The sequence below is a fragment of the Heterodontus francisci genome, chromosome 34 (assembly GCF_036365525.1).
Source record: "Heterodontus francisci isolate sHetFra1 chromosome 34, sHetFra1.hap1, whole genome shotgun sequence".
In the NCBI taxonomy this organism is placed as follows: Eukaryota; Metazoa; Chordata; class Chondrichthyes; order Heterodontiformes; family Heterodontidae; genus Heterodontus; species Heterodontus francisci.
In genome coordinates this window covers 15,129,579-15,156,978 of record NC_090404.1, presented here as the reverse complement: position 1 = coordinate 15,156,978, position 27,400 = coordinate 15,129,579, and the positions used below count along the sequence as shown (strand labels likewise).

At 51.2% G+C, this 27,400-nt stretch overlaps 2 protein-coding genes across 6 annotated transcripts in view; one reads left to right on the top strand and one right to left on the bottom strand.

Annotated features, from left to right (window-relative positions):
• The window catches only part of parp2 (poly (ADP-ribose) polymerase 2), a 59,797-nt gene extending 51,937 nt beyond the window's left edge, over positions 1-7,860 (top strand). Inside the window, exons 18-20 of one of the 4 annotated variants that reach the window (XM_068014439.1) lie at positions 1,971-2,069; positions 2,905-3,029; positions 5,943-7,860. In XM_068014439.1, the coding sequence (XP_067870540.1) occupies positions 1,971-2,069; positions 2,905-3,029; positions 5,943-6,102 (384 nt within the window). In that variant the 3' untranslated portion in view covers positions 6,103-7,860. The remainder of the gene's footprint in view (positions 1-1,970; positions 2,070-2,904; positions 3,030-5,942) is intronic. The other 3 variants (XM_068014442.1, XM_068014440.1, XM_068014441.1) reach the window with 3 other exon arrangements.
• Positions 7,861-10,222: 2,362 nt separating this feature from the next.
• The window catches only part of si:ch211-284o19.8 (protein lifeguard 1), a 53,127-nt gene continuing 35,949 nt past the window's right edge, over positions 10,223-27,400 (bottom strand). Inside the window, exons 3-7 of one of the 2 annotated variants that reach the window (XM_068014448.1) lie at positions 23,665-23,759; positions 20,831-21,031; positions 12,443-12,571; positions 11,269-11,412; positions 10,223-10,401 (exon numbers count right to left, since the gene is read on the bottom strand). In XM_068014448.1, the coding sequence (XP_067870549.1) occupies positions 10,255-10,401; positions 11,269-11,412; positions 12,443-12,571; positions 20,831-21,031; positions 23,665-23,759 (716 nt within the window). In that variant the 3' untranslated portion in view covers positions 10,223-10,254. The remainder of the gene's footprint in view (positions 10,402-11,268; positions 11,413-12,442; positions 12,572-20,830; positions 21,032-23,664; positions 23,760-27,400) is intronic. The other variant, XM_068014449.1, reaches the window with a different exon arrangement.

Genomic DNA, 27,400 nt, shown 5'->3' with positions numbered 1-27,400 from the left:
ACTCACTCACTCACTCACTCACTCACTGACTGACTACACTCACTCACTGACTGACTGACTGACTGACTGACTGACTGACTGACTGACTGACTGACTGACTGACTACACTCACTCACTCACGGACTGACTACACTCACTGTTAAAGGAACGTTCACATTCACACCACACACTGCACACGCACACTGGGACTGACTACACTCACTGTTAAAGGAACGTTCACATACACACCACACACTGCACACGCACACTGGGACTGACTACACTCACTGTTAAAGGAACGTTCACATACACACCACACACTGCACACGCACACTGGGACTGACTACACTCACTGTTAAAGGAACGTTCACACGCACACACTACACGCACACACTACACGCACACACACACACACACACACACACACAGGGACTGACTACACTCACTGTTAAAGGAACGTTCACACGCACATTGCATGCACTCACTCACTCACTCACTCACTCACTCACTCACTCACTCACTCACTGACTGACTGACTACACTCACTGACTGACTGACTGACTGACTGACTGACTGACTGACTGACTGACTGACTACACTCACTCACTCACGGACTGACTACACTCACTGTTAAAGGAACGTTCACATTCACACCACACACTGCACACGCACACTGGGACTGACTACACTCACTGTTAAAGGAACGTTCACATACACACCACACACTGCACACGCACACTGGGACTGACTACACTCACTGTTAAAGGAACGTTCACATACACACCACACACTGCACACGCACACTGGGACTGACTACACTCACTGTTAAAGGAACGTTCACATTCACACCACACACTGCACACGCACACTGGGACTGACTACACTCACTGTTAAAGGAACGTTCACATACACACCACACACTGCACACGCACACTGGGACTGACTACACTCACTGTTAAAGGAACGTTCACATACACACCACACACTGCACACGCACACTGGGACTGACTACACTCACTGTTAAAGGAACGTTCACACGCACATTGCATGCACACACTCACTCACTGACTGACTGACTGACTGACTGACTGACTGACTGACTGACTGACTACACTCACTCACTCACGGACTGACTACACTCACTGTTAAAGGAACGTTCACATACACACCACACACTGCACACGCACACTGGGACTGACTACACTCAGTGTTAAAGAAACGTTCTCTCTCTCACTCACTCACCTCACTCAGTCTCTCACACAGACACATATGCACTCTCACACACAGACTCACTATTATAGGAACACCCGGTATCCCCTGTTTCCCTGCTGGTGGATAGCTGCACTTGCTGTGATGCTGATACACTTCCCTGATTTGATTCAGTTGTCCCTCTCCGTCAATAGTTTGGGGCTACACTTGTTACTGAGCCCCACACTGAGCAGGGAGACCCACCCATCCCAGTCGGAGCTGGATGGAAGAGTGGCTGCAACTGTTGCTTCCTGGGTTTGGGAGGAGATGGTCTAAACAAAGTCTGGTTCACTCTCCCGATCGAGTCTTGACAAGTGGGTGGTGGGTGCCTCGTGCGTGACAGGGACAGCCGCTTGACTGTTCAGGAAGCTCGTGTTCCCTCGGGTTTACAAGATTAGGGTGTGACCTGATCGAGGTGTCCACATTGATTAAAGGTATTGATGAGGGCGACAGAGATTTGCACTGATTGAGTGGAGTCACCCCCGCCCCACCCTGGCAACCCCCACAGACCCTCGAGGAGCTGGACAGCACCTCAAGCAGAGGCAGAGCAGCGGAGAGCTTTGTCCAACCTGGAGCTGTTGGGCACTTCAGTTCGTGCATTTGTAATTGCGTTTCGCAAGATCCTTCGTTTCAATCTGAATAATTATTACCTGGTACTGCACTGACCCTGAAATTCTGCTTTAGTCATACATTTCTCTCTCTCTCGCTCTCTCTCTTTCTGTTTTCCCCTGCTCCCCTCACAGTTTGGGAAAGGAATATACTTCGCAGACATGTCCTCCAAGAGTGCCAATTACTGCTTTGCCACACATCAACATAACGTCGGACTCCTGCTTCTGTGTGAGGTAAGTGAAATCTCTCCATTAGCACCACAACCCCAACCCCTCGATTAGATTCCAGTCTGAAACTCACTCCCGGGTATCTGTTATTCTATATATAAACCACCAGAGCCCCTCGATTAGATTCCAGTCTGTAACTCACTCCCGGGTATCTGTTATTCTATATATAAACCACCCGAACCCCTCGATTAGATTCCAGTCTGTAACTCACTCCCGGGTATCTGTTATTCTATATATAAACCACCCGAACCCCTCGATTAGATTCCAGTCTGTAACTCACTCCCGGGTATCTGTTATTCTATATATAAACCACCCGAACACCTCGATTAGATTCCAGTCTGTAACTCACTCCCAGGTATCTGTTATTCTATATATAAACCACCCGAACACCTCGATTAGATTCCAGTCTGTAACTCACTCCCGGGTATCTGTTATTCTATATATAAACCACCCGAACACCTCGATTAGATTCCAGTCTGTAACTCACTCCCGGGTATCTGTTATTCTATATATAAACCACCCGAACACCTCGATTAGATTCCAGTCTGCAACTCACTCCCGGGTATCTGTTATTCTATATATAAACCACCCGAACCCCTCGATTAGATTCCAGTCTGTAACTCACTCCCGGGTATCTGTTATTCTATATATAAACCACCCGAACTCCTCGATTAGATTCCAGTCTGTAACTCACTCCCGGGTATCTGTTATACTATATATAAACCACCCGAACCCCTCGATTAGATTCCGGTCTGTAACTCGCTTCCACTGCCGGGTATCTTTTTTTTAATCTGAACCCCTTGATGAGGCTGCAGCCTTCATTCTCCTCTTGTCGTCTCAGGTCGCTCTTGGTGACTGTAACAAGCTGCTGGCTGCCGACTATGAAGGTGATAAACTGCCCCCGGGGAAACACAGCACCATGGGCCAGGGGAGGATAGCTCCCAAGTGTGACAGTGACGTCAGGCTGTAAGTATCCTGAGCGCAGGCTGCCCTCCCCTCTAACCTTGCCTCAGCTCTCCCTCCGCGGCTAGCCAGGTGTCCTCCTCCCTCCAATGAGCCAATAAACCAAAAGCCCTGTCTGCCCCCTCGGGTGAATGTAAAATGTCCTGTGGCCACTAACGGAAGGAGAGCAGGGGGAGTTCTCCCCTGGCGTGAGCCGCGACCCATTGAGCAGCCCCTGAGTCAGAAGGTCGTGGGGTTGATCCCTACTCCCAGAGCCTTGCGCACAAGATCCTGTCTGTTAGACCCAGTGTGGGAGTGCTGCACTGTCAGAGGTGCCGTCCGTCGGTTGAGACATCAAACCGAAGCCCTGTTTTCCCTCTCGTGTGAACATGTCCAAGATCCCCAGAACAGCAGGGGAGTTACCCCCCCTCCCCACCCCCCCAGTGGCCCGGTCAACATTTTATCCCTCAACCAACATAATTTAAATAAAAACGTAGAGGATGTGCTGTTCTGCTGCACTGCAACAGTGACCATGCTTTGAGAAAGAGTACTTTACATACAAACATATCAACTCGGAGCAGGAGTCGACCATTCGGCCCCTCGAGCCGTTCTATAAGATCATGGCTGATCTGTTTGTGGGCTCAACTCCACTTTCCTGCCTACCCCTGATACCCTTTGACTCCCTTGTTTGTCAAGAATCTGTCTACCTCTGTCTTAAAAACATTCAGTGACCCAGCCTCCACCGCTCTCCGGGGAAGAGAGAGTTCCACAGAATCACCATCCTCTGAGAGAAAAGAATTTCTCCTCATCTCCATCGTAAATGGGTGACCCCTTATTTTTAAACAGTGACCCCTGGTTCTCGTCTCTCCCACAAGGGGAAACATCTTCTCAGCATCCACCCCTCAGGATCTTGTATGTTTCAGTAAGATCACATCTCTTTCTTCTAAACCCCAATGAATACAGACCCAACCTGTCCAACCTTTCCTCACAAGATAAACCTCTCATCCCAGGAATCAGTTGCATGAACCTTCTCTGAACTGCTTCCGATGTATTTATATCCTTAGGTTTTTTTTTCTTTGGCCTCCTTGTCTCGAGAGACAATGGATACGCGCCTGGAGGTGCTCAGTGGTGTGTGGAGCAGCGCCTGGAGTGGCTATAAAGGCCAATTCTAGAGTGACAGACTCTTCCACAGGTGCTGCAGATAAAATTGGTTGTCGGGGCTGTTACACAGTTGGCTCTCCCCTGGCGCTTCTGACTTTTTTCCTGCCAACTGCTAAGTCTCTTCGACTTGCCATGCTTTAGCCCCGCCTTTATGGCTGCCCGCCAGCTCTGGCGATCACTGGCAACTGACTCCCACGACTTGTGATCAATGTCACAGGACTTCATGTCGCGTTTGCAGACGTCTTTAAAGCGGAGACAAGGTCGGTGGGTCTGATACCAGTGACGAGCTCGCTGTACAATGTGTCCTTCGGGATCCTGCCATCTTCCTTGCGGCTCACATGGCCAAGCCATCTCAGGCGCCGCTGGCTCAGTAGGGTGTATATGCTGGGGATGTTGGCCGCCTTGAGGACTTCTGTGTTGGAACAAAGAACAGTACAGCACAGGAACAGGCCATTCGGCCCTCCAAACCTGTGCCGATCTTGATGCCTGCCTAAACTAACACCTTCTGCACTTCCGGGGCCCATATCCCTCTATTCCCTTCCTATTCATATATTTGTCAAGATGTCTCTTAAACGTCGCTATCGTACCTGCTTCCACCACCTCCCCTGGCAGCAAGTTCCAGGCACTCACCATCCTCTGTGTAAAAAAACTTGCCTCACACATCCCCTCTAAACTTTGCCCCTCACACCTTAAACCTATGTCCCCTAGTAACTGACTCTTCCACCCTGGGAAAAAGCTTCTGACTATCCACTCTGTCCATGCCGCTCATAACTTTGTAAACCTCTATCATGTCGCCCCTCCACCTCCGTCGTTCCAGTGAAAACAATCCGAGTTTTTCCAATCTCTCCTCATAGCTAATGCCCTCCAGACCAGGCAACATCCTGGTAAACCTCCTCTGTACCCTCTCCAAAGCCTCCACGTCCTTCTGGTAGTGTGGCGACCAGATGCGGAGATGTGGTCCTGCTACCTGATGCCCAGGATTCTCCAGAGGCAGCGAAGATGGAATGAATATATCCTTAAGTAAGGAGACCAAAACTGTACACAATACTCTAGATGTTTTCTCACCAATGCCCAGTACAACTGTAGCAAAACATCTCTACTTTTATATTCCCTCCCCCTTGCAATAAACAATAACATTGCATTTGCCTTCTTAATCCCTTGCTGTACCTGCATACTAACTTTTTGTGTTTCGTGTACTCGGGACACCCAGATCCCTCCGCATCTCAGAGTTCTGCAATCTCTCACCATTTAAATAATATGTTGCTTTTCCATTTTTCCGGCCGAAGTGGACAAGTTCACACGTTCTCATACTCAGTTGGCCGTGAAACGAGCCGCCCAGTTGGACACCACCTTCACCCTGTGAAATGGTGCAGTCTCAGTAACACCGAGGCTTTTACAAGTTTGCTGCCAACTTTCAAGGTGCAGTATTTTAACGTGTTCTCTCTCTCCCTCCCCCTCTCCCTCCCCCTCTCCCTCCCCCTCTCCCTCCCCCTCTCCCTCTCCCTCCCCCTCTCCCTCCCCCTCTCCCTCCCCCTCTCCCTCCCCCTCTCCCTCCCCCTCTCCCTCCCCCTCTCCCTCCCCCTCTCCCTCCCCCTCCCCCTCCCCCTCCCCCTCCCCCTCCCCCTCCCCCTCCCCCTCCCCCTCCCCCTCCCCCTCCCCCTCCCCCTCCCCCTCCCCCTCCCCCTCCCCCTCCCCCTCCCCCTCCCCCTCTCCCTCCCCCTCTCCCTCTCCCTCCCCCTCTCCCTCCCCCTCTCTCTCTCTCTCTCTCTGTCACAGTAACGACGTCCTTGTTCCCATGGGGCCGGGGAAGGAGACCGGAGTGGAGAATCCGAATGGCTACACTCTTAATTACAATGAGTACGTCGTGTACAATCCAACACAGGTCCACATGAAGTACCTGCTCAAGGTCCAGTTCGACTTTGCCTCACTGTGGTGAGCAGTCTGAGGCATAGTTACAACAATGGCTTGCATTCATATAACGCCTTCGACAGCGCAGAGACACCCCCAAGGCGCTTTGCGGAAGGGAACACTGAACAAGGTCTGACGCTGAGCCAGATAAGGCAATATTAGGGCGGCTGGCCAAAAGCTCGGTCAAAGAGCTCGGCTTGAAGGAACATTTTAAAGGAAGGGAGGGGCGGAGAGGTTTAGGGAGGGATTTGCAAAGCTCGGGGCTCCAGGCGGCTGAAGGCACGGGCGCCAATGGTGGAGCGATTAAAATCGGGGGATGCTCAAGAGGTTCGGGATTCGAGGAGGGCAGAGATCTCGGAGGGTTGTGGAGCTGGAGGAGGTTACAGAGATAGGGAGGGGGGGAGGGGCGGTGAGGTCCTGAGGGGAATTTGACAACAAGGATGAGAATTTTAAAATCGAGGCGTTACTTAACCGGGAGCCGGTGTGGGTCAGCGAGCACAGGAGGATGAACGGTGTTTGGTACGAGTTAGGCCACGGGTAGCACAGTGTTGCGTGGCCTCAGGTCTGCTGGTCACAATCTGCGTTGCTCGCACAACGATCGGACGGGTCAACACCACTGTGTCTGCGACCTCTGAACCTGCAGGCTCGCTCATGTCATAACCCCTTTGAGAACACCTTGCCCTCTCGTCCCTTACCCCTCTCCCCAAGCCCCCCCCCCCACTGTTCTATTATTTTGGGAGGAATTTGAACTTAGACAATACAAAAAAAAACAGGGCCCCCGATAACCTTTCACCCCCCCCTTGCTGATCAGGAATCTATCTACCTCTGCCTTAAAAATATTCAAAGACTCAGCTTCCACCGCCTTTTGAGGAAGAGAATTCCAAAGACTCACGACCCTCTGAGAGAAAAAGTTTCTCCTCATCTCTGTCTTAAATGGGCGACCCCTGCGAGAGACCAGGCTCCTCCCACTGTGGATTAAAACAGACGTTAAAAATTCCCACGGCCACTGTTGGAAGGAGAGCAGGAACTTCTCCCTGGTGTCCTGGCCAATATTTATCCTTTGACCCACATGGCTGGAGACTGGCCTGGCGTGACTTTCCTTTGCGCAGATCGGTTGCCTTGGGTTTCCCCGCATTGTAACAATGGCCACGCTTCCACGACAGTTCCCCTCAGCTGCCCCGTCAAGCGCTTTGGGACGTCTCGAGGCCCTCCCCCGAACGGCGCTATATGAATGCAAGTCTCGAGCGGCGTGTAACTCTTTGCTGTGCACTGGGGAGCTTCCCTGTGACGGGCGTGCGTGGAGGCGGAGCAACCGGGAGGGCCCCGCCGTGTCGAGCTGCTAACCCGAACCGTCCCTCCGAGGCCGCTCGAGAGGCGAATCGAGTTGAATGCAGCTGCCTCGCCAGTCAAAGGCGGCTGGAACCGTGCGGCAACTCGCGGGGCCGCTGACCAGTTCGCAGCGGCGGTCGCAAAGGGCGACAAGAACACGGGTTGAGCACCAGCAGGAGCGGCTCCCACCGTGTCACTGCTTAGCGTGAGAAGGTTGATGGGGGGTGGGGCTTAGGGGGTGTTCTCAATAACAGGTGATGGGACAGATCTGACCCGAAGTAAGTGTGGTATTTTACAGGGAATGCCAGTTATACACAAGGGCGCATGATGTCCAGATCAATTTATATAACACAGGGTCAGAAGCTCCAAACTGTACAGCTGATGTCATGTCTGCGAATTGTTCTTATATACTTTACACTCAACCTCGTCCAGCAAAATTATATTCCTACAAATTTAATACGTTGACTGTTTTTAAAAATGGCTTTGTGTTGTCTGAGAGTGTGTACCGTCCGATCGGGGAGTGAGCACTGTCCAGTCGGGGAGTGAGAAGGGAGTGCACATCGTCCAATCGGGGGAGTGAGGCGAGAGTGAGCACCGTCCAATCGGGGGAGTGAGGCGAGAGTGAGCACCGTCTAGTCGGGGAGTAAGTAGAGAGTGAGCACCGTCCAATCGGGGGAGTGAGGCGAGAGTGAGCACCGTCCGATCGGGGAATGAGTAGAGAGTGAGCACTGTACAATCGGGGAGTGAGGAGGGAGTGCGCACCGTCCAATCGGGGAGTGAGGAGGGAGTGCGCACCGTCCAGTCGGGGAGTGAGTAGAGAGTGAGCACTGTCCAATCGGGGAGTGAGGAGGGAGTGCGCACCGTCCGATCGGGGAGTGAGGAGGGAGTGCACACCGTCCAGTCGGGGAGTGAGTCGAGAGTGAGCACTGTACAATCGGGGAGTGAGTGCGCACCGTCTGATCGGGGAGTGAGGCGAGAGTGAGCACCGTCCAATCGGGGAGTGAGGAGGGAGTGCGCACCGTCCAATCGGGGAGTGAGGAGGGAGTGCGCACCGTCCAGTCGGGGAGTGAGTAGAGAGTGAGCACTGTCCAATCGGGGAGTGAGGAGGGAGTGCGCACCGTCTGATCGGGGAGTGAGGCGAGAGTGAGCACCGTCCAGTCAGGGAGTGAGGAGGGAGTGCGCACCGTCCAGTCGGGGAGTGAGTAGAGAGTGAGCACTGTCCAATCGGGGAGTGAGGAGGGTGTGCGCACCGTCCGATCGGGGAGTGAGTAGAGAGTGAGCACTGTCCAATCAGGGAGTGAGGAGGGAGTGCGCACCGTCTGATCGGGGAGTGAGTAGAGAGTGAGCACCGTCCAGTCGGGGAGTGAGGAGGGAGTGCGCACCGTCCAGTCGGGGAGTGAGTAGAGAGTGAGCACTGTCCAATCGGGGAGTGAGGAGGGTGTGCGCACCGTCCGATCGGGGAGTGAGTAGAGAGTGAGCACTGTCCAATCAGGGAGTGAGGAGGGTGTGCGCGCCGTCCGATCGGGGAGTGAGTAGAGAGTGAGCACTGTCCAATCGGGGAGTGAGGAGGGTGCGCGCGCCGTCCGATCGGGGAGTGAGTAGAGAGTGAGCACCGTCCAATCGGGGAGTGAGGAGGGAGTGCGCACCGTCCAGTCGGGGAGTGAGTAGAGAGTGAGCATCGTCCAATCGAGGAGTGAGTAGAGAGTGAGCACCGTCCAATCAGGGAGTGAGGAGGGAGTGCGCACCGTCCAGTCGGGGAGTGAGTAGAGAGTGAGCACTGTCCAATCAGGGAGTGAGTAGAGAGTGAGCACCGTCCAATCAGGGAGTGAGGAGGGAGTGCGCACCGTCCAGTCGGGGAGTGAGTAGAGAGTGAGCACTGTCCAATCAGGGAGTGAGTAGAGAGTGAGCACTGTCCGATCGGGGAGTGAGGAGGGAGTGCGCACCGTCCAATCAGGGAGTGGAGAATGTGTGCAGTGTCCAATCAGGGAGTGGAGAATGTGTGCAGTGTCCAATCAGGGAGTGGAGAATGTGTGCAGTGTCCAATCAGGATGCGAGGAGTGTACCGTCTTGTGTTGCTGGAGGATGGGTGCATCGGGCTGGCGTGAGGACAGATAGAGTGTTGCAAGTTGAGCTGCTGAATTATTCGTCTGCATCCACTCTCTGGTGACCCCTTGACCTGAAGTATCTGAGTGGTGTCGGGGAGAGGCATCAGTTAGCGGGAGGCTCCCCCTGCTTTCGAAGAACTACTTTGCCCAGCTTCTTCAAGCTGATACGAAAAACTTTATTAATAATAATAATGACACGATGCTGTGCCTGACGCCCTGGGAGGGAGGCCGAGCGAAAAGTCTCTCAGTCCAGCGACAAGCGTCAACAGAAATTTCTGACTTGGGGGTTGGGGGGGGGGGGGGGAAATGAGCAGGCAGGTTGATCAAAGACCAGAAACCGACAAATGGAGGATTGTGGCACGGCTGCAGCGGAAAGGAATCTGAGGGGGAAGGGCTTTCCATCAGGGGTTCGTGAGAACGAGCTCCTGAGCAACGGCTGCCCGATCACCGAGACGTGGGTTGGGGCTGAAGTTTGATAGAATGCGGACGGAGTCACGATACAGATCGTCCATGGTCTCCTGTGATTGGCCGATCGAGCTTGAGTAGATGAATGGCTTTCCTCCTGTTCCTCGGTTCCAGCGTGCACGGTTTCGCCAGTCGCTCGCCTCCAGAATAACTCCGATGATGAAATCCCCACCACATCTCCCGAATCAGAGATTCCTCTCCTACCTGCAGTCCTCCTGCCCCTCTCCACCAACACCACCCCCCTCCCATTCCCCACCCCCCCCCCCCCCCCGCCAGGTGGGCTAACGGTCCCCTCCGAAGATCATCAGAAGGTAGAGGAAGATGTTGATCACGTCGAGGTAGAGCATGAGCGCACCGAAGACGTACTCCTCCGAGCTCAAGCTGAAGCGGTGTTTGGCCAAGATGAGCTGGATGTCCGCGGCCAGGAACTGGAAGACAAGACGACACAGAGAAGCGTCAGGACAGCTCTGTGATGGTATGGGGGCTAACTGAGTTCCAGACCAAGAGGATGAAGTCTCCCTCTCTTTGATGAGGGACTGAGTAGGACAGTGGGGCAGATATTAACATTTCACAGCCGAACACAGTCATTTGGAGGGAGTTTTACTCTGTATCTAACCCCGTGCTGTACCTGTCCTGGGAGTGTTTGACGGGGACAGTGTAGAGGGAGCTTTACTCTGTATCTAACCCCGTGCTGTACCTGTCCTGGGAGTGTTTGACGGGGACAGTGTAGAGGGAGCTTTACTCTGTATCTAACCCCGTGCTGTACCTGTCCTGGGAGTGTTTGACGGGGACAGTGTAGAGGGAGCTTTACTCTGTATCTAACCCCGTGCTGTACCTGTCCTGGGAGTGTTTGACGGGGACAGTGTAGAGGGAGCTTTACTCTGTATCTAACCCCGTGCTGTACCTGTCCTGGGAGTGTTTGATGGGGACAGTGTAGAGGGAGCTTTACTCTGTATCTAACACATACTTTGGCGTTGTGGCCTAATCCTGTTGTCACATGACCTCATCACTCGACATCGGAGCAGTCGCGAGATAGTAATCACGAGCTTGCAGATTTGGACCCCACTCGCACCCCCGCCACGTCCTGTTGCTGACCCCATCCACCCCCCCCCCACCCTTACTATCTGCCGTTGATACATGGGAATTCCCTCCTCTTGTGTGGCTCGATTCTGCACGGTGGAGGGCATTAACCTATTGGTTCATGTGGGACCTGACCCGCCAGCTGTTCAGCAGGGACACATTAATATGGCCGAATGCGGGACGAGGTTTAAAAAAAAAGGGCTGGGTATACTTACGAGAGAGAAGAGCAGGGCTCCCACTGAACCGTAGACAATTTGCAGAATGTGGTTGTAGAAGAAGATGCAGAAAAAGCCAAACATGAGGACCACAATGGAGAGGACGAGGAGGAAACTGTAGCAGTAGGTGAAGTCGAACCGGGTCTGCAGCCAGAGAGAGAGTGGGAGTGAGTCGGTATCACCCATTGGAAGAGATGTACAGTCCCCTCAGGCACTAACACGCCATCCACCCGACAGAAGATAGAGTGACTGAGAATGACTCGAATTGCACTGGAGGAAGGTGAACAGCCAACTCCCTCAGTGGGGGGTGGACACCTCTCCACGAGAGACTGACTGAAAGCAGCCATTCCCCTTAACGGTTCAATGAAGAGTGCAGGAGGGCACGCCAGGAGCAGCACCAGGGCTTACCTAAACATGAGGTGTCAGCCTGGTGAAGCTGCAAGCCAGGACTACTTGCGTGCCAAACAGCGGAAGCGGCCTGCGATGGACAGAGCTGAGTGATGCCACAACCAACAATCAAAGCTCTGCAGTCCCCGCCATGTCCAGTCGTGAATGGTGGTGGACAATTAAACAACTGAGAGGAGGAGCAGGCTCAGTAAATATCCCCATCCTCAAAGAAGGGGGAGCCCAGCGCATTAGTGCAGAAGACAAGGCTGAAGCATTCACAACCATCTTCAGCCAGAAGTGCCGGGTTGGTGATCCATCTCGGCCTCCTCCAGAGGTCCCCAGCATCACAGATGCCGCCGCCTTGAATCGCTGCAGTCCATGTGGGGTAGGTGCACCCACAGTGCTGTGAGGAAGGGAGTTCTAGGATTTTGACCCAGCGACAGTGAAGGAACGGCGATATAGTTCCAAGTCAGGATGGTGTGTGGCTTGGAGGGGAACTTGCAGGTGATGGTGTTCCCATGCATCTGCTGCCCTTGTCCTTCTAGGTGGTAGAAGTGGCAGGTTTGGAAGGTGCTGCCGGGGATGGAGTCCGACTCCCCTTTCCATGCCCTCCCCCCCCCCCCGCCCCTCCCTGGCCCACTTCGGACCCAGGTGGGAGGATCTGGCATGGCAGCAATGAACCCATCCCGCTCCTCCCACAACCCCTTTACAAGCTCCTTCGAGGTGGGAGGGGGAAGAGCTCGAGGACTTTTCACTGGCAGCACAGTCAGAACTTTCTGTTGCTCACCTGGCTGGCAAAGAGCATGATGGCGAAGCAGACGGTCACCGTGGTCCCCAGAGTAATCATGACGGAGTTGGTGTCGTGGTAGGAGGCTATCATCCCGACCATGTAGGAGAGGCTGATCGTCAGTATGGCCTGCGAGAGGGGAGAGGACGGAGGGTGAGAAGACTGGCGGAGGTTGCTAATGGCTGAAGTTGTGGCACTTGCCCCGCCTACCCTGTGCCACGTGATCGAGCTGCGGGACCCACTCCCCATCGAAATCCCCATTGGCTGGGTTTGCTGTCTTCAATCTCCACTTGCTCCTCACAGAATTGTTACAGCGCAGAAGGAGTCTATTCGGCCTATGGTGTCCGCAACGGCTCTCTGAAAGAGCAATTCCCTCAGTCCCATTCCCCCGCCTATTCCTCGTAACCCTGCACATTCTTCCTTTTCATATAACTGTCTAGTTCCCTTTTGAATGCTTCAATTGAACCTGCCCCCACCACGTTCTCAGGCAGTGCATTCCAGACCTTAACCACTCGCTGTGTGAACAAGTTTTTCCCCATGTCACTTTTGCTTCTCTTACCAAATACTTTAAATCTGTGTCCTCTCATTCTCGATCCTTTCATGAGTGGGAACAGTTTCTCTCTATCTACTCTGGCCAGACCCCTCATGATTTTGAATACCTCGATCAGTCCTAACTCAGTGGCGCAGTGGTTAGCACCGCAGCCTCACAGCTCCAGCGACCCGGGTTCAATTCTGGGAACTGCCTGTGTGGAGTTTGCAAGTTCTCCCTGTGTCTGCGTGGGTTTTCTCCGGGTGCTCCGGTTTCCTCCCACAAGCCAAAAAGACTTGCAGGTTGATAGGTAAATTGGCCTTTATAAATTGCCACTAGTATAGGTAGGTGGTAGGGAAATATAGGGACAGGTGGGGATGTGGTAGGAATATGGGATTAGTGTAGGATTAGTATAAATGGGTTGTTGATGGTCGGCACAGACTCGGTGGGCCGAAGGGCCTGTTTCAGTGCTGTATCTCGAAAACATAACTGAAATTCCTCATCCCTGGAACCATTCTCGTGAATCTTTTCTGTACTCTCTCCAATACCCTCACGTCTTTCCTAAAGTGCGGTGCCCAGAACGGGACGCAATACTCCACCTGAGGCCAAATTAGTGCCTTCATCGCAAAGCTGACATGGGATCGCACAGGAGCGTGGGAGGTGGCCGATCTTCATTTCTGGAAAGCCAAGGAGGGAAGCACCATTCTTTAAATTGAACTTGCAGCTCAGAAACAGGCCCGTTCCCCACAACTGGTCTATTCTGCTGTTTATGCTCCCCCCCCACTGAGCCACCTCCCAGCCTACTTCATCTCACAAAGAACAAAGAAAATTACAGCACAGGAACAGGCCCTTCGGCCCTCCAAGCCTACGCCGATCCAAATCCTCTATCTAAACCTGTCGCCTATTTTCTAAGGGTCTGTATCTCTTTACTTCCTGCCCATTCATGTATCTGTCTAGATACATCTTAAAAGACGCTATCATGCCCGCGTCTACCACCTCCACTGGCAATGCGTTCCAGGCACCCACCACTCTCTGCGTAAAGAACTTTCCACGCATATCCCCCCTAAACTTTTCCCCTTTCACTTTGAACTCGTGTCCCCTTGTAATTGAATCCCCCACTCTGGGGAAAAAACTTCTTGCTATCCACCCTGTCTATACCTCTCATGATTTTGTACACCTCAATCAGGTCCCCCCTCAACCTCCGTCTTTCTAATGAAAATAATCCTAATCTACTCAACCTCTCTTCATAGCTAGCGCCCTCCATACCAGGCAACATCCTGGTGAACCTCCTCTGCACCCTCTCCAAAGCATCCACATCCTTTTGGTAATGTGGCGACCAGAACTGCACGCAGTATTCCAAATGTGGCCGAACCAAAGTCCTATACAACTGTAACATGACCTGCCAACTCTTGTGCTCAATACCCCGTCCAATGAAGGAAAGCATGCCGTATGCCTTCTTGACCACTCCATTGACCTGCGTTGCCACCTTCAGGGAACAATGGACCTGAACACCCAAATCTCTCTGTACATCAATTTTCCCCAGGACTTTTCCATTTACTGCATAGTTCACTCTTGAATTGGATCTTCCAAAATGCATCACCTCGCATTTGCCCTGATTGAACTCCATCTGCCATTTCTCTGCCCAACTCTCCAGTCTATCTATATTCTGCTGTATTCTCTGACAGTCCCCTTCACTATCTGCTACTCCACCAATCTTAGTGTCGTCTGCAAACTTGCTAATCAGACCACCTATACCTTCCTCCAAATCATTTATGTATATCACAAACAACAGTGGTCCCAGCACGGATCCCTGTGGAACACCACTGGTCACACGTCTCCATTTTGAGAAACTCCCTTCCACTGCTACTCTCTGTCTCCTGTTGCCCAGCCAGTTCTTTATCCATCTAGCTAGTACACCTTGGACCCCATGCGCCTTCACTTTCTCCATCAGCCTGCCATGGGGAACCTTATCAAATGCCTTACTGAAGTCCATGTATAAGACATCTACAGCCCTTCCCTCATCAATCAACTTTGTCACTTCCTCAAAGAATTCTATTAAGTTGGTAAGACATGACCTTCCCTGCACAAAACCATGTTGCCTATCACTGATAAGCCCATTTTCTTCCAAATGGGAATAGATCCTATCCCTCAGTAACTTCTCCAGCAGCTTCCCTACCACTGACGTCAGGCTCACTGGTCTATAATTACCTGGATTATCCCTGCTACCCTTCTTAAACAAGGGGACAACATTAGCAATTCTCCAGTCCTCCGGGACCTCACCCGTGTTTAAGGATGTTGCAAAGATATCTGTTAAGGCCCCAACTATTTCCTCTCTCGCTTCCCACAGTAACCTGGGATAGATCCCATCCGGACCTGGGGACTTGTCCACCTTAATGCCTTTTAGAATACCCAACACTTCCTCCCTCCTTATGCCGACTTGACCTAGAGTAATCAAACATCTGTCCCTAACCTCAACATCCGTCATGTCCCTCTCCTCAGTGAATACCGATGCAAAGTACCCGTTTAGAATCTCACCCATTTTCTCTGACTCCACGCATAACTTTCCTCCTTTGTCCTTGAGTGGGCCAATCCTTTCTCTAGTTACCCTCTTGCTCCTTATATATGAATAAAAGGCTTTGGGATTTTCCTTAACGCTGTCTGCTGAAGATATTTCATGACCCCTTTTAGCCCTCTTAATTCTTCGTTTCAGATTGCGCCTACAATCCTGATATTCTTTCAAAGCTTCGTCTTTCTTCAGCTGCCTAGACCTTATGCATGTTTCCTTTTTCCTCTTAGCTAGTCTCACAATTTCACCTGTCATCCATGGTTCCCTGATCTTGCCATTTCTACCCCTCATTTTCACAGGAACATGTCTCTCCTGCACGCTAATCAACCTCTCTTTAAAAGCCTCCCACATATCAAATGTGGATTTACCTTCAAACAGCTGCTCCCAATCTACATTCCCCAGCTCCTGCCGAATTTTGGTATAGTTGGCCTTCCCCCAATTTAGCACTCTTCCTTTAGGACCACTCTCGTCTTTGTCCATGAGTATTCTAAAACTTACGGAATTGTGATCACTATTCCCAAAGTAGTCCCCTACTGAAACGTCAACCACCTGGCCAGGCTCATTCCCCAACACCAGGTCCAGTATGGCCCCTTCCCGAGTAGAACTATTTACATACTGCTCGAGAAAACCCTCCTGGATGCTCCTTACAAATTCTGCTCCATCTAGACCTCTAACACTAAGTGAATCCCAGTCAATGTTGGGAAAATTAAAATTTCCTATCACCACCACCCTGTTGCTCCTACATCTTTCCATAATCTGTTTACATATTTGTACCTCTATCTCACGATCGCTATTGGGAGGTCTGTAGTACAGCCCCAACATTGTTACCGCACCCTTCCTATTTCTGAGTTCTGCCCATATTGCCTCACAGCTCGAGTCCTCCATAGTGCCTTCCTTCAGCACAGCTGTGATATCCTCTTTGACCAGTAATGCAACTCCTCCACCCCTTTTACCTCCCTCTCTGTCCCACCTGAAGCATCGGTATCCTGGGATATTTAGTTGCCAATCATGCCCTTCCCTTAACCAAGTCTCAGTAATAGCAATAACATCGTACTCCCAGGTACTAATCCAAGCCCTAAGTTCATCTGCCTTACCTACTACACTTCTTGCATTAAAACAAATGCACCTCAGACCACCAGTCCCTTTGCTTTCATCATCTGCTCCCTGCCTACTCTTTCCCTTAGTCACGCTGACTTCATTATCTAGTTCCTTACAGGCTTTAGTTACTACCTCCTTACTCTCCACTGACCTCATTTGGTTCCCATCCCCCTGCCACATTAGTTTAAACCCTTCCCAACAGCGTTAGCAAAAGCACCCCCAAGGACATTGGTTCCAGTCCGTCCCAGGTGTAGACCGTCAGTTTGTAATAGTCCCACCTCCCCCAGAACCGGTCCCAATGTCCCAAAAATCGGAACCCCTCCCTCCTGCACCATCTCTCAAGCCACGCATTCATCCTGACTATTCTTTCATTTCTACTCTGACTAGCAGGTGGCACTGGTAGCAATCCTGAGATTACTACCTCTGAGGTCCTACTTTTTAACTTGACTCCTAGCTCCCTAAATTCTGCTTGTAGGACCTCATCCCGTTTTTTACCGATATCATTGGTGCCTATGTGCACAACAACAACTGGCTGTTCACCCTCCCCCTTCAGAATGTTCTGCAGCCGATCTGGGACATCCCTAACCCGTGCACCTGGGAGGCAACATACCATTCGGGAGTCTCGTTTTCGACCACAGAACTGTCTATCTACTCCCCTTACAATCGAATCCCCTATGACTATAGCCCTTCCACTCTTTTTCCCGCCCTTCTGAACAGCAGAGCCAGCCACGGTGCCATGAACCTGGCTACTGCTGCCTTCCCCTGGTGAGCCATCTCCCTCAACAGTATCCAAAACGGTATACCTGTTGTGGAGGGAGATGACCGCAGGGGACACCTGCGCTGCCTTCCTGCTCTTTCTCTGCCTTTTGGTCACCCATTCCCTTTCTCCCTCAGCAATTCTAATCTGCGGTGTGACCAATTCGCTAAACGTGCTATCCACTACCTCCTTAGCATCGCGGATGCTCCAAAGTGAGTCCATCCGCAGCTCCAGAGCCGTCATGCGGTCTAACAAGAGCTGCAGCTGGACACACTTCCTGCACGTGAAGGAGTCAGGGACATCAGCCATGTCCCTGAGCTCCCACATTGAGCAAGAGAAGCATGTCATGGGTCTGAGATCTCCTGCCATTTTTAATCTTAAGCTTAAACTTAGTTAAATGAAAAAGGAACGAAAACTTTTTAACCAATCACACGTTAAAAAAAAAAGCGAAATAAAAAAAGCCTTACCTTATCTACACACCACCGAGTCCTTTTTTTTTGGTTAGAGGAGGAGGACGGGTGGGAGACACTACATGTGTAGTGTCTCGGGTTCAGAAACGGCCCAAATATATAGGGTTTTACTTACCCAGCAGCCCCCTGGTCTCCGCCGAAAACAAAAAGAAATTAAGTTTACTTTAAACTGACCTTCCCAGCTGCTCACTCGCTCGCACTCTCTGCTCCCGAAAAAGCTGCTGCAATGAAAGGCAAGTTATTTTAAACGGCCCAAATATATAGGGTTTTACTTACCCAGCAGCCCCCGGTCTCCGCCGAAAACAAAAAGAAATTAAGTTTACTTTAAACTGACCTTCCCAGCTGCTCACTCGCTCGCACTCTCTGCTCCCGAAAAATCTGCTGCAATGAAAGGGGTCAGCCAGTCCTAATCTTTCTTTCTGTGACTTCGACATCGAGAGATACAGCACTGAAACAGGCCCTTCAGCCCACTGAGTCTGTGCCGACCATCAACCACCCATTTATACTAATCCTACATTAATCCCATATTCCCTACCACATCCCATATTCCCTACCACCTACCTACACTAGGGGCAATTTACAATGGCCAATTTACCTATCAACCTGCTTGTCTTTGGCGGTGGGAGGAAACCGGAGCACGCGGTCCACAGGGAGAACTTGCAAACTCCACACAGGCAGTACCCAGAACTGAACCCGGGTCACTGGAGCTGTGAGGCTGCAGTGCTAACCACTGCGCCACCCTTGTCATCAAGTTATGTTTTATGTTTTGGGGTGGCACAGTGGCGCAGTGGTTACCACTGCAGCCTCACAGCTCCAGGGACCCAGGTTCGATTCTGGGTACTGCCTGTGCGGAGTTTGCAAGTTCTCCCTATGACCGCGTGGGTTTTCGCCGGGTGCTCCGGTTTCCTCCCACAGCCAAAGACTTGCAGGCTGATAGGTAAATTGACCATTGTAAATTGCCCCTAGTGTAGGTAGGTGATATGGGATTACTGCAGGGTTAGTATAAATGGGTGGTTGTTGGTCGGCACAGACTCGGTGGGCCGAAGAGCCTGTTTCAATGTTGTATCTCTTAAAAAAAAAACCCTGATTTAGACCCAACTGAAGTATTGTGTCCAGTTCTGGTCCCCACACTTCAGGAAGGATGTGAGGGTCCTTGAGAGGGTGCGGAGGAGATTTACCAGATTGGTTCCAGGGATGAGGGAATTTCAGTTACAAGGGTTAGGTTGGAGAAGCGGGGATTCTACCTGGAGCAAAGGAGATTGAGGGAGGATTTGACAGGTGTATAAGATTATGACAGGCTTAGACGTGTTAGACAAGGAAGAACTGTTCCCGTTAACAAATGGTACAAGGACTAGGGGACACAAGTTGAAGAACTTTTTCACAACGCGTGGTAATGACCTGGAACTCGCTGCCCACAAGGGTGGTGGAAGCGGAGACGATCAATGACTTCAAGAGGAAATTGGATGGGCACTCGAAGGAAATAAACTTGCAGGAGCTACGGGGATAGCGCGGGGCAGTGGGACTGACTGAATAGCTCCGGGGAGAGCTGGCATGGACTCAGTGGGCCGAATGGCCGCCTCCTGTGCCATAGGTGATTCTATAACTTCTGCCTTGGGTGCGTTTTACTTCCTGGGGCTGGAGTCACATATAGGGCCAAACTGGCTAAGGCTGACAGGTTTCCTTCCCCTGAAGGACATGAGTGAACCGGCTGGGGCTTTCACCAGTCTTAACACGCTCACTTTTACCCATTCATACAGTAGCTAAGGAGGCCATTCGGCCCCCTCGTACCTGTGCTGGTTCCTTGACGCAGCTATCCATTTAGTCCCACTTCCCCTGTTCTTTTCCTCATTGCCCTGCATGTAGGTTCCTTTTCGAGTGTAAAGCCAGTCCTAGTCTCTTCCTCCATTCCCCACTTCCTTCGCCCCTTTCCATGGCAGCCATGCCTGCAGACGTCTGGGCCCTGACTTCAGGAATTCCCTTCCTAAACCTCTTGGCAGTTTGAAGTCAGTCTGTTCTGCCCGGTACAACAATCACTTGCGTTTGTAATGCAATAAAATGTCCCAAGGCACGTCAGAGGAGCGATTATCAATTGATGAGTCATGGAGTCATCTAGGGCAGAGAAGAAGGCCATTTGGCCCATTGAGTGCATGCTGGCTCTCCACAGAGCTATGCAGTCAGTCCCAGTTTCTGTCTCAATCTCCATAGCCCCGGCACGTTTATTTCCCTCGAGTGCCCATCCAACTTCCTCTCGAAGTCATGGAACGTCTCCGCTTCCACCACCATCGTGGCAGCGAGTTCTAGGGCATTAGCACTCACTGACTGAAAAAGTTCTTCCTCATATTCCCCACCCCGCCCCCCCCAACCCCAGCATCTCTTGCCCAAAACCTTCCAGCCACGTGAGGAACCATGGGGACAGGTGATCAAAAGATTAGTCAAAGAATAGATTTTAAGGAACGTCTTAAAGGAGGAGGGAGAGGTTTCGGGAGGGTATTCCTGAGGGCACGGCTGCCAATGGTGGAGCCATTAAAATCAGGGATGCTCAAGAGGCCGGAAATGGAGGAGCCCAGAGATCTCGGCAGGTTGAAGGGCCGGAGGAGGTTTCAGAGGGTAGTGGGGGAGCGGGTGAGGCCATGGAGGGATTTGAAAACCAGGATGAGGATTTCAAAATCGAGCTGTTGCCAGATCGGGAGCCAGTGTAGGCCAGCGAGCGCACGGGGGCACAATGGATGAATGGGACTCGGGGGGAGTTCGGGTTAGGGTTAGGGCAGCAGAGTGTTTGGAGGAGCTGAAGTTCACAGAGAGTGGGAGGTGGGGAGGGCGGCCAGGAGAGCTTTGGAATGGATGGGGCTGGATGTCCCAAAGGCTTGGATGAGGTGAGAGTGGGATGGACTGAGCTACGACTCAGGCCCAGATTGTGGGTATCGGGAACAGAGCCTCCGCAGCCTGAGTGTGTAATGACTCTGCTCACCAGGAAGATGAGGTTCCATGGGTGCTTCCTTCGAACGTTTCCACAGCAGGTCAGGGTGAGCAGGATGAAGATGAAGATACCCAAGGACGAGTAGTAAAGTGCCGGAGTCTTCAGAACATAGACCCTGATGTCTGTGGAGAAGGTGAAGATGCACACCAGCCCAAAGGTGAATAGCAGCTGAATGCCGAGGATCACAAACACCTGGGGAGCCAAACACAGTCATGACGGCATGTCGAGTGATGGGGGTGATGTGACAACAGGATTGGGGCACTATGCTAGGGGGCCCAGGCAGCTGAAGGCACGGCCTGGTTAGATACAGAGTAAAGCTCCCTCTACACTGTCCCCATCAAACATTCCCAGGACCGGTACAGCACAGGGTTGGATACAGAGTAAAGCTCCCTCTACACAAAAAAAAACGGGGTTGGCTGTTGCTTGATTGGAGATGCTGACTGCTGATTGCAGCAACAAGCCTCAGCTGACAGCACTGGTGGCAGTTGGAGGTTGCAGAGGTGGAGAGAGGAGCTACACTTTGCAGAGGGAGAGCTTGAGAAATGATACCTTTACAGTGAAGAAAGAGACTTTTTTTTTGGAAACAAGGCTTTATTTGGAGGTGGGTGCTGAACACCAGAACTTTGCTTTGCTTTGGACTGTTGGGGGAGGAACAAGTGGCCGGAACAACAAGGAGTGGAGATGCCAATTCTGTAGGAATCTGTGCTTCTGCAATAAGCACAAAGGGAAGCTCCCTCCCCACCCCAATTGCCCAGCCTGGGTCAGCTGAAGCTGCCCGGCTAAAGAGACAGAAGGGGATAGAGAGTGCCTGGGCAGCTGCAGCTGAACCAGGTGAAGACACCTCCCCCGAACAGAAGACCGGAAGACCAAGAGTGCTGGGAAAGACTGTTTTAAGTGCACCACCTCCGGAACGCAAGTCATCCCTTACAGCATGTTTTTCCCTCTTCTCTATACTCTCAGCCTCTCCCTTAACCTGTTCCTTGTTTTCTTTTCAGTATTTCTTGTGAACCTTTCATTTTGTTCGATTTGCAAGCCTGCATTTCGGGGTGGGTTTAATTCTTGGACCCATGGCAAGCCTGTCATCACCGGTGGTGGGGCCCTCTTCCACCTTTGCAGCCTCTGTGGCTGCCCATGTGGTCCTGTCACCTTTTAAATTAATAACATCCAGCCATGGGGTAAAGAGCTATGTCCGCCCTACCATGTCCATTGAGGCCTGCGTAAAGGCAATGGCCAAGGTTGTTGGCCACTCGGCCATTGTTGCAGCCTTGAAGATGTACGGGAAGGCTATGTTTTCTTCTGGGGCAAGAGGAAACACTGGGTCTCCCGATTGAGGAGGGCGGCCAGTCACTGGTATGTGTCCGCACCCAGGCTGTGACTCTCCGCCTTCGGACCCTGCAGAGATACCTGTACGTCGAGCGTCCTCCCAGTTGGTGTGCACTGGCCATGTATTTTTTCCGCCAGTGTCACTGCCTTCAAGACGACACGCAGCTCCCGGTGGAGACTGTTAGCCGCGCCTCTCTGAGGGAGTTGCCTGTCTTTTACCGGGATCTATTCCGAGTCTGGAACCTGGTCGCCTCCAGTCAGGGCACTCCCCCGTTGGTGGAGGAGAGCGCCTCGGCTGTCCGGGCGGCCGACTCCGGGGATGGACCGGCGGGCGGAGGAGTAGCCGAAGCCTCTGGTTTGCTCCTCACTGCAGGTGACGAGGGGGCTCGGGAGCGTGGAGATCTTTGTACGCGGGAATCCTCCCCCTTTACATTGGGGACCTGGGGTGGAGGGTGTTGCACAGGGCAGTCCCGTGCAATAGACTTTTAAGTAGGTTCACGGACTCCCGGGCCGCCTGTACTTCCTGCGGCCTGGACGAGTCCATGTTCCATGTATATATGGAGTGTGTGAGGTTGCAGTCCCTCTTTGAGTATTTGAAGGGGCTGCTCCTCAAATTCTGGCTGCACTTCAGTCCCACGCTCCTGATCTTTGGGCTCCTGGTGCAGAGGGGCGAGGGCCGGGAGGAGGATCTCCTCGTCGGTGTGCTCCTGGGCCTGGCCAAGGTGGCAATTCACAGGTCCAGGTTGCGGGCCGTCGGGGGGTCCGTCCTCCCCGATTGCCCGCCCCTCTTCCGCGGTTATGTTCGCGCCCGGGTGTCCCTGGAGAAGGAGCATGCGGTGTCCGCCGGTACGCTTGAGGCCTTCTGCGACCGGTGGGCACCGCAGGGATTGGAGTGCATTGTCGACGCTGAGAATGGCATTTTAATTTGAGTTTTTGTTTTATTTATCTGTTTATATACATTTTAAATAAATAACTTTATTAAAAAGGGTGCTTAGGGAATAAAGGCCACCTGATCTATAAAAAAAAACGGTTAGATACAGTGTAAAGCTCCCTCTACAAACAAAACGGGGTTAGATACAGAGTAAAGCTCCCTCTACTAACAAAACGGAGTTAGATACAGAGTAAAGCTCCCTCTACTAACAAAACGGGGTTAGATACAGAGTAAAGCTCCCTCTACTAACAAAACGGAGTTAGATACAGAGTAAAGCTCCCTCTACAAACAAAACAGGGTTAGATACAGAGTAAAGCTCCCTCTACTAACAAAACGGAGTTAGATACAGAGTAAAGCTCCCTCTACTAACAAAACAGAGTTAGATACAGAGTAAAGCTCCCTCTACAAACAAAACGGGGTTAGATACAGAGTAAAGCTCCCTCTACTAACAAAACAGAGTTAGATACAGAGTAAAGCTCCCTCTACACTGTCCTAATGGTCTTGTTTCAGCCTTCGTTTTGCACTGACGCAAAAACTCACAGCAGCATTCCTTGACAAACTTGCTGTTTACCTTCCTAATGAAGTGACGGCGGATGGTCCTGTCATCTAAGCTGTTGGAAAACATGTTCTCGCTCTCAGTGTAACCAGGTGGTGCATCTCTGTATCCTGAGCATGGAGGAGATTCGTCCAAGTTAGTTGTACTCAAATTCTTACATTCTCCCGCTCGCTTTTCCCCTCCCCCTCCCGATGAAGGGAACTGACCCCTCGCTTGGCTGCAGGTTTGGGGGAATGGGGGATGGAGAGATATGGCAGCGAGTGGGTGTATCACAGCCTAGCCACGGTTCTGATCGCAACTGAAGCCTCCTTCCCTCCTGCACCCACTCTGTAGACACTTTCCGACGGGGCGTATTAGGCAATGATCAAGGGTAAAAAAGAATTTAAGGTCTCATATTCCCTCTGAATCCAAATAGAACAAACAGTCGTTTGGTAGTACAGAACTTGAGTATTGCTGAAAATGGAGATATGTTGTCCAAGGTTTTCGTCTTGCACTCATCAGGACACTCTGCAAGAATACCAATGTAAGGGAAAACAACAACTTTATACTGGATGAGAAGAGAGTGCTGATTGGTTGGCAAGTAAACTCTGATTGGTAGAGGCGTTGCCATGGAGAATGCACCAGGTAACCGTGACTGACAGTTAACTGCCAAGCTTTTAAAAAAAATTTAAACCAGGCAGCTTGAGGCTGATTGATCTAGGCATTGCCCTGAGGAATGAACCAGCGAAAACAAGCATTTATAATAGAGCCTTGCAACAGCCCAAAGAGCTGCACGGCCAATCAGGTTTGTTTCTGTAGCGTTGCCCACTTCTGCCATGTGGGAAAATGCGGTGGGAAGTACATGCACAGCAGGATCCCAGAAGCAGCGATTAGAGCTGTCACGCACGCAAGAAGTGTGATGGTACAAATTAGGGACAAAATCTGAAGAGTTATAAAAACATTGTCTTTTTTGAAAAATGGACCTTTTTAAATAAGTGAGCAATGCTCCAAAATGGTCGCAGAAGATAAAACGGCTCCACCTTTGTACATTCAAACTCTCTGATAAAGGGACAAAGGAAAACCTTCAAAGTGAAGAGGTGTCAATTGCGCCCATCCTACACCCTAAAACATTCCAGAATTGAATGGGTTCTCCTGAAACAAAGAAGGTGTGAAGTCGCCACATCCTGGGCTATTGTGCTATCACCATGAGGGAGAGACCAAAGTGTCTCCTACCAGGAGGCAAGAAGTAACATACCTTGACCTTAAAAAGCAGCTGTCCGAGGGAGACCAAAGAAAAGAAGGCAGCATCCAGAAGGTTGTTTCCCGCAAACCAGAAGGCACATGGCCTGCTGTAGAGTTCTGCATCTACGCTGTACCGCAGTGAACTAGAAGTGATCCACCAACTTCAACTGAACTTCCAACCAAGAGAGTAATCTACAATCATCTCAGGCCTGCACCCATCGAGAACTGGATTTCCAAGAGAATTCAACAGGTTTACCGTTACCGCCCATGAAACCTATCCCCATTTATAATCGCTTACATTTTTTTCCTTTCCATCTGTCTCTCCTTGGGAGTGAATGTGAATAAAACACCAAGCGGTTAAACACTAATAACAAAACACACTTGATGCGCACGGGTCGGAGTTGAACAGTGGGAACCATCCAAACTCCTCAGCACGTGGCCATAACACATCAAAGTCCAGATAAACAGTTTCCTTTTAGTGATGTTGGTTGAGAGATCAGGTCAAGGGAGAACTCTGCTTCGAAAAAAATGTGGGATTTCTTTACCTTCATTCGAGAAGGCAGATGGGGTCCTCGGTGTCATGTCTGGCAGTGCAGCGCTCCCTCAGTAGTGACAATGGGAGTTTTGACATTAAATTATGGGGCCTTGAGTCACTGGAGTACTTCCCTTCCGGTGCCTTGAGGTTCACTGCCCAGAGCCTCATTGGGTGTGAGCATGTTTATGACCCAATGAGCAGTGCTTAAGTAAAATCTGGACCTCGTGTGTGTCCAGTCCCACCACATACCCATTCAATCTCAATGCCAAAGGACCTAATCCCTGCACATTCACTCCCATTGTACACAAACCCAATAGACCTAAAACCCCTTCCCATTCACTCCCATTGTACACAAACCCCTTCCCAATCACTCCCATTGTACACAAACCCCTTCCCATTCACTCCCATTGTACACAAACCCCTTCCCATTCACTCCCATTGTACACAAACCCCTTCCCATTCACTCCCATTGTACACAATCCCAATGGACCCAAACCCCTTCCCATTCGCTCCCATTGTACACAATTCCAATGGATTCAAACCCCTTCCCATTCGCTCCCATTGTACACAATTCCAATGGATTCAAACCCCTTCCCATTCACTCCCATTGTACACAAACCCCTTCCCATTCACTCCCATTGTACACAATCCCAATGGACCCAAACCCCTTCCCATTCGCTCCCATTGTACACAATTCCAATGGATTCAAACCCCTTCCCATTCACTCCCATTGTACACAATCCCAATAGACCCAACCCCCTTCCCATTCACTCCCATTGTACACAATCCCATTGTACATAAACCCCTTCCCATTCACTCCCATTGTACACAATTCCAATGGATTCAAACCCCTTCCCATTCACTCCCATTGTACACAATCCCAATGGACCCAAATCCCTTCCCATTCACTCCCATTGTACACAATCCCATTGTACATAAACCCCTTCCCATTCACTCCCATTGTACACAATCCCAGTGGACCCAAACCCCTTCCCATTCACTCCCATTGTACACAATCCCAATGGACCCAAACCCCTTCCCATTCACTCCCATTGTACACAATCCCATTGTACATAAACCCCTTCTCATTCGCTCCCATTGTACACAATCCCAATGGACCCAAACCCCTTCCCATTCACTCCTATTGTACACAATTCCAATGGATTCAAACCCCTTCCCATCCACTCCCATTGTACACAATCCCAATGGACCCAAACCCCTTCCCATTCACTCCTATTGTACACAATTACAATGGATTCAAACCCCTTCCCATTCGCTCCCATTGTACACAATTCCAATGGATTCAAACCCCTTCCCATTCGCTCCCATTGTACACAATCCCAATGGATCCAAACCCCTTCCCATCCACTCCCATTGTACACAATCCCAATGGACCCAAACCCCTTCCCATTCACTCCCATTGTACACAATCCCAGTGGACCCAAACCCCTTCCCATTCACTCCCATTGTACACAATCCCAATGGACCCAAACCCCTTCTCATTCGCTCCCATTGTACACAATCCCAATGGACCCAAACCCCTTCCCATTCGCTCCCATTGTACACAATCCCAATGGACCCAAACCCCTTCCCATTCACTCCTATTGTACACAATTCCAATGGATTCAAACCCCTTCCCATTCGCTCCCATTGTACACAATCCCAATGGATCCAAACCCCTTCCCATCCACTCCCATTGTACACAATCCCAATGGACCCAAACCCCTTCCCATTCACTCCCATTGTACACAATCCCAATGGACCCAAACCCCTTCCCATTCGCTCCCATTGTACACAATTCCAATGGATTCAAACCCCTTCCCATTCGCTCCCATTGTACACAATCCCAATGGATCCAAACCCCTTCCCATCCACTCCCATTGTACACAATCCCAATGGACCCAAACCCCTTCCCATTCGCTCCCATTGTACACAATCCCAATGGATCCAAACCCCTTCCCATCCACTCCCATTGTACACAATCCCAATGGACCC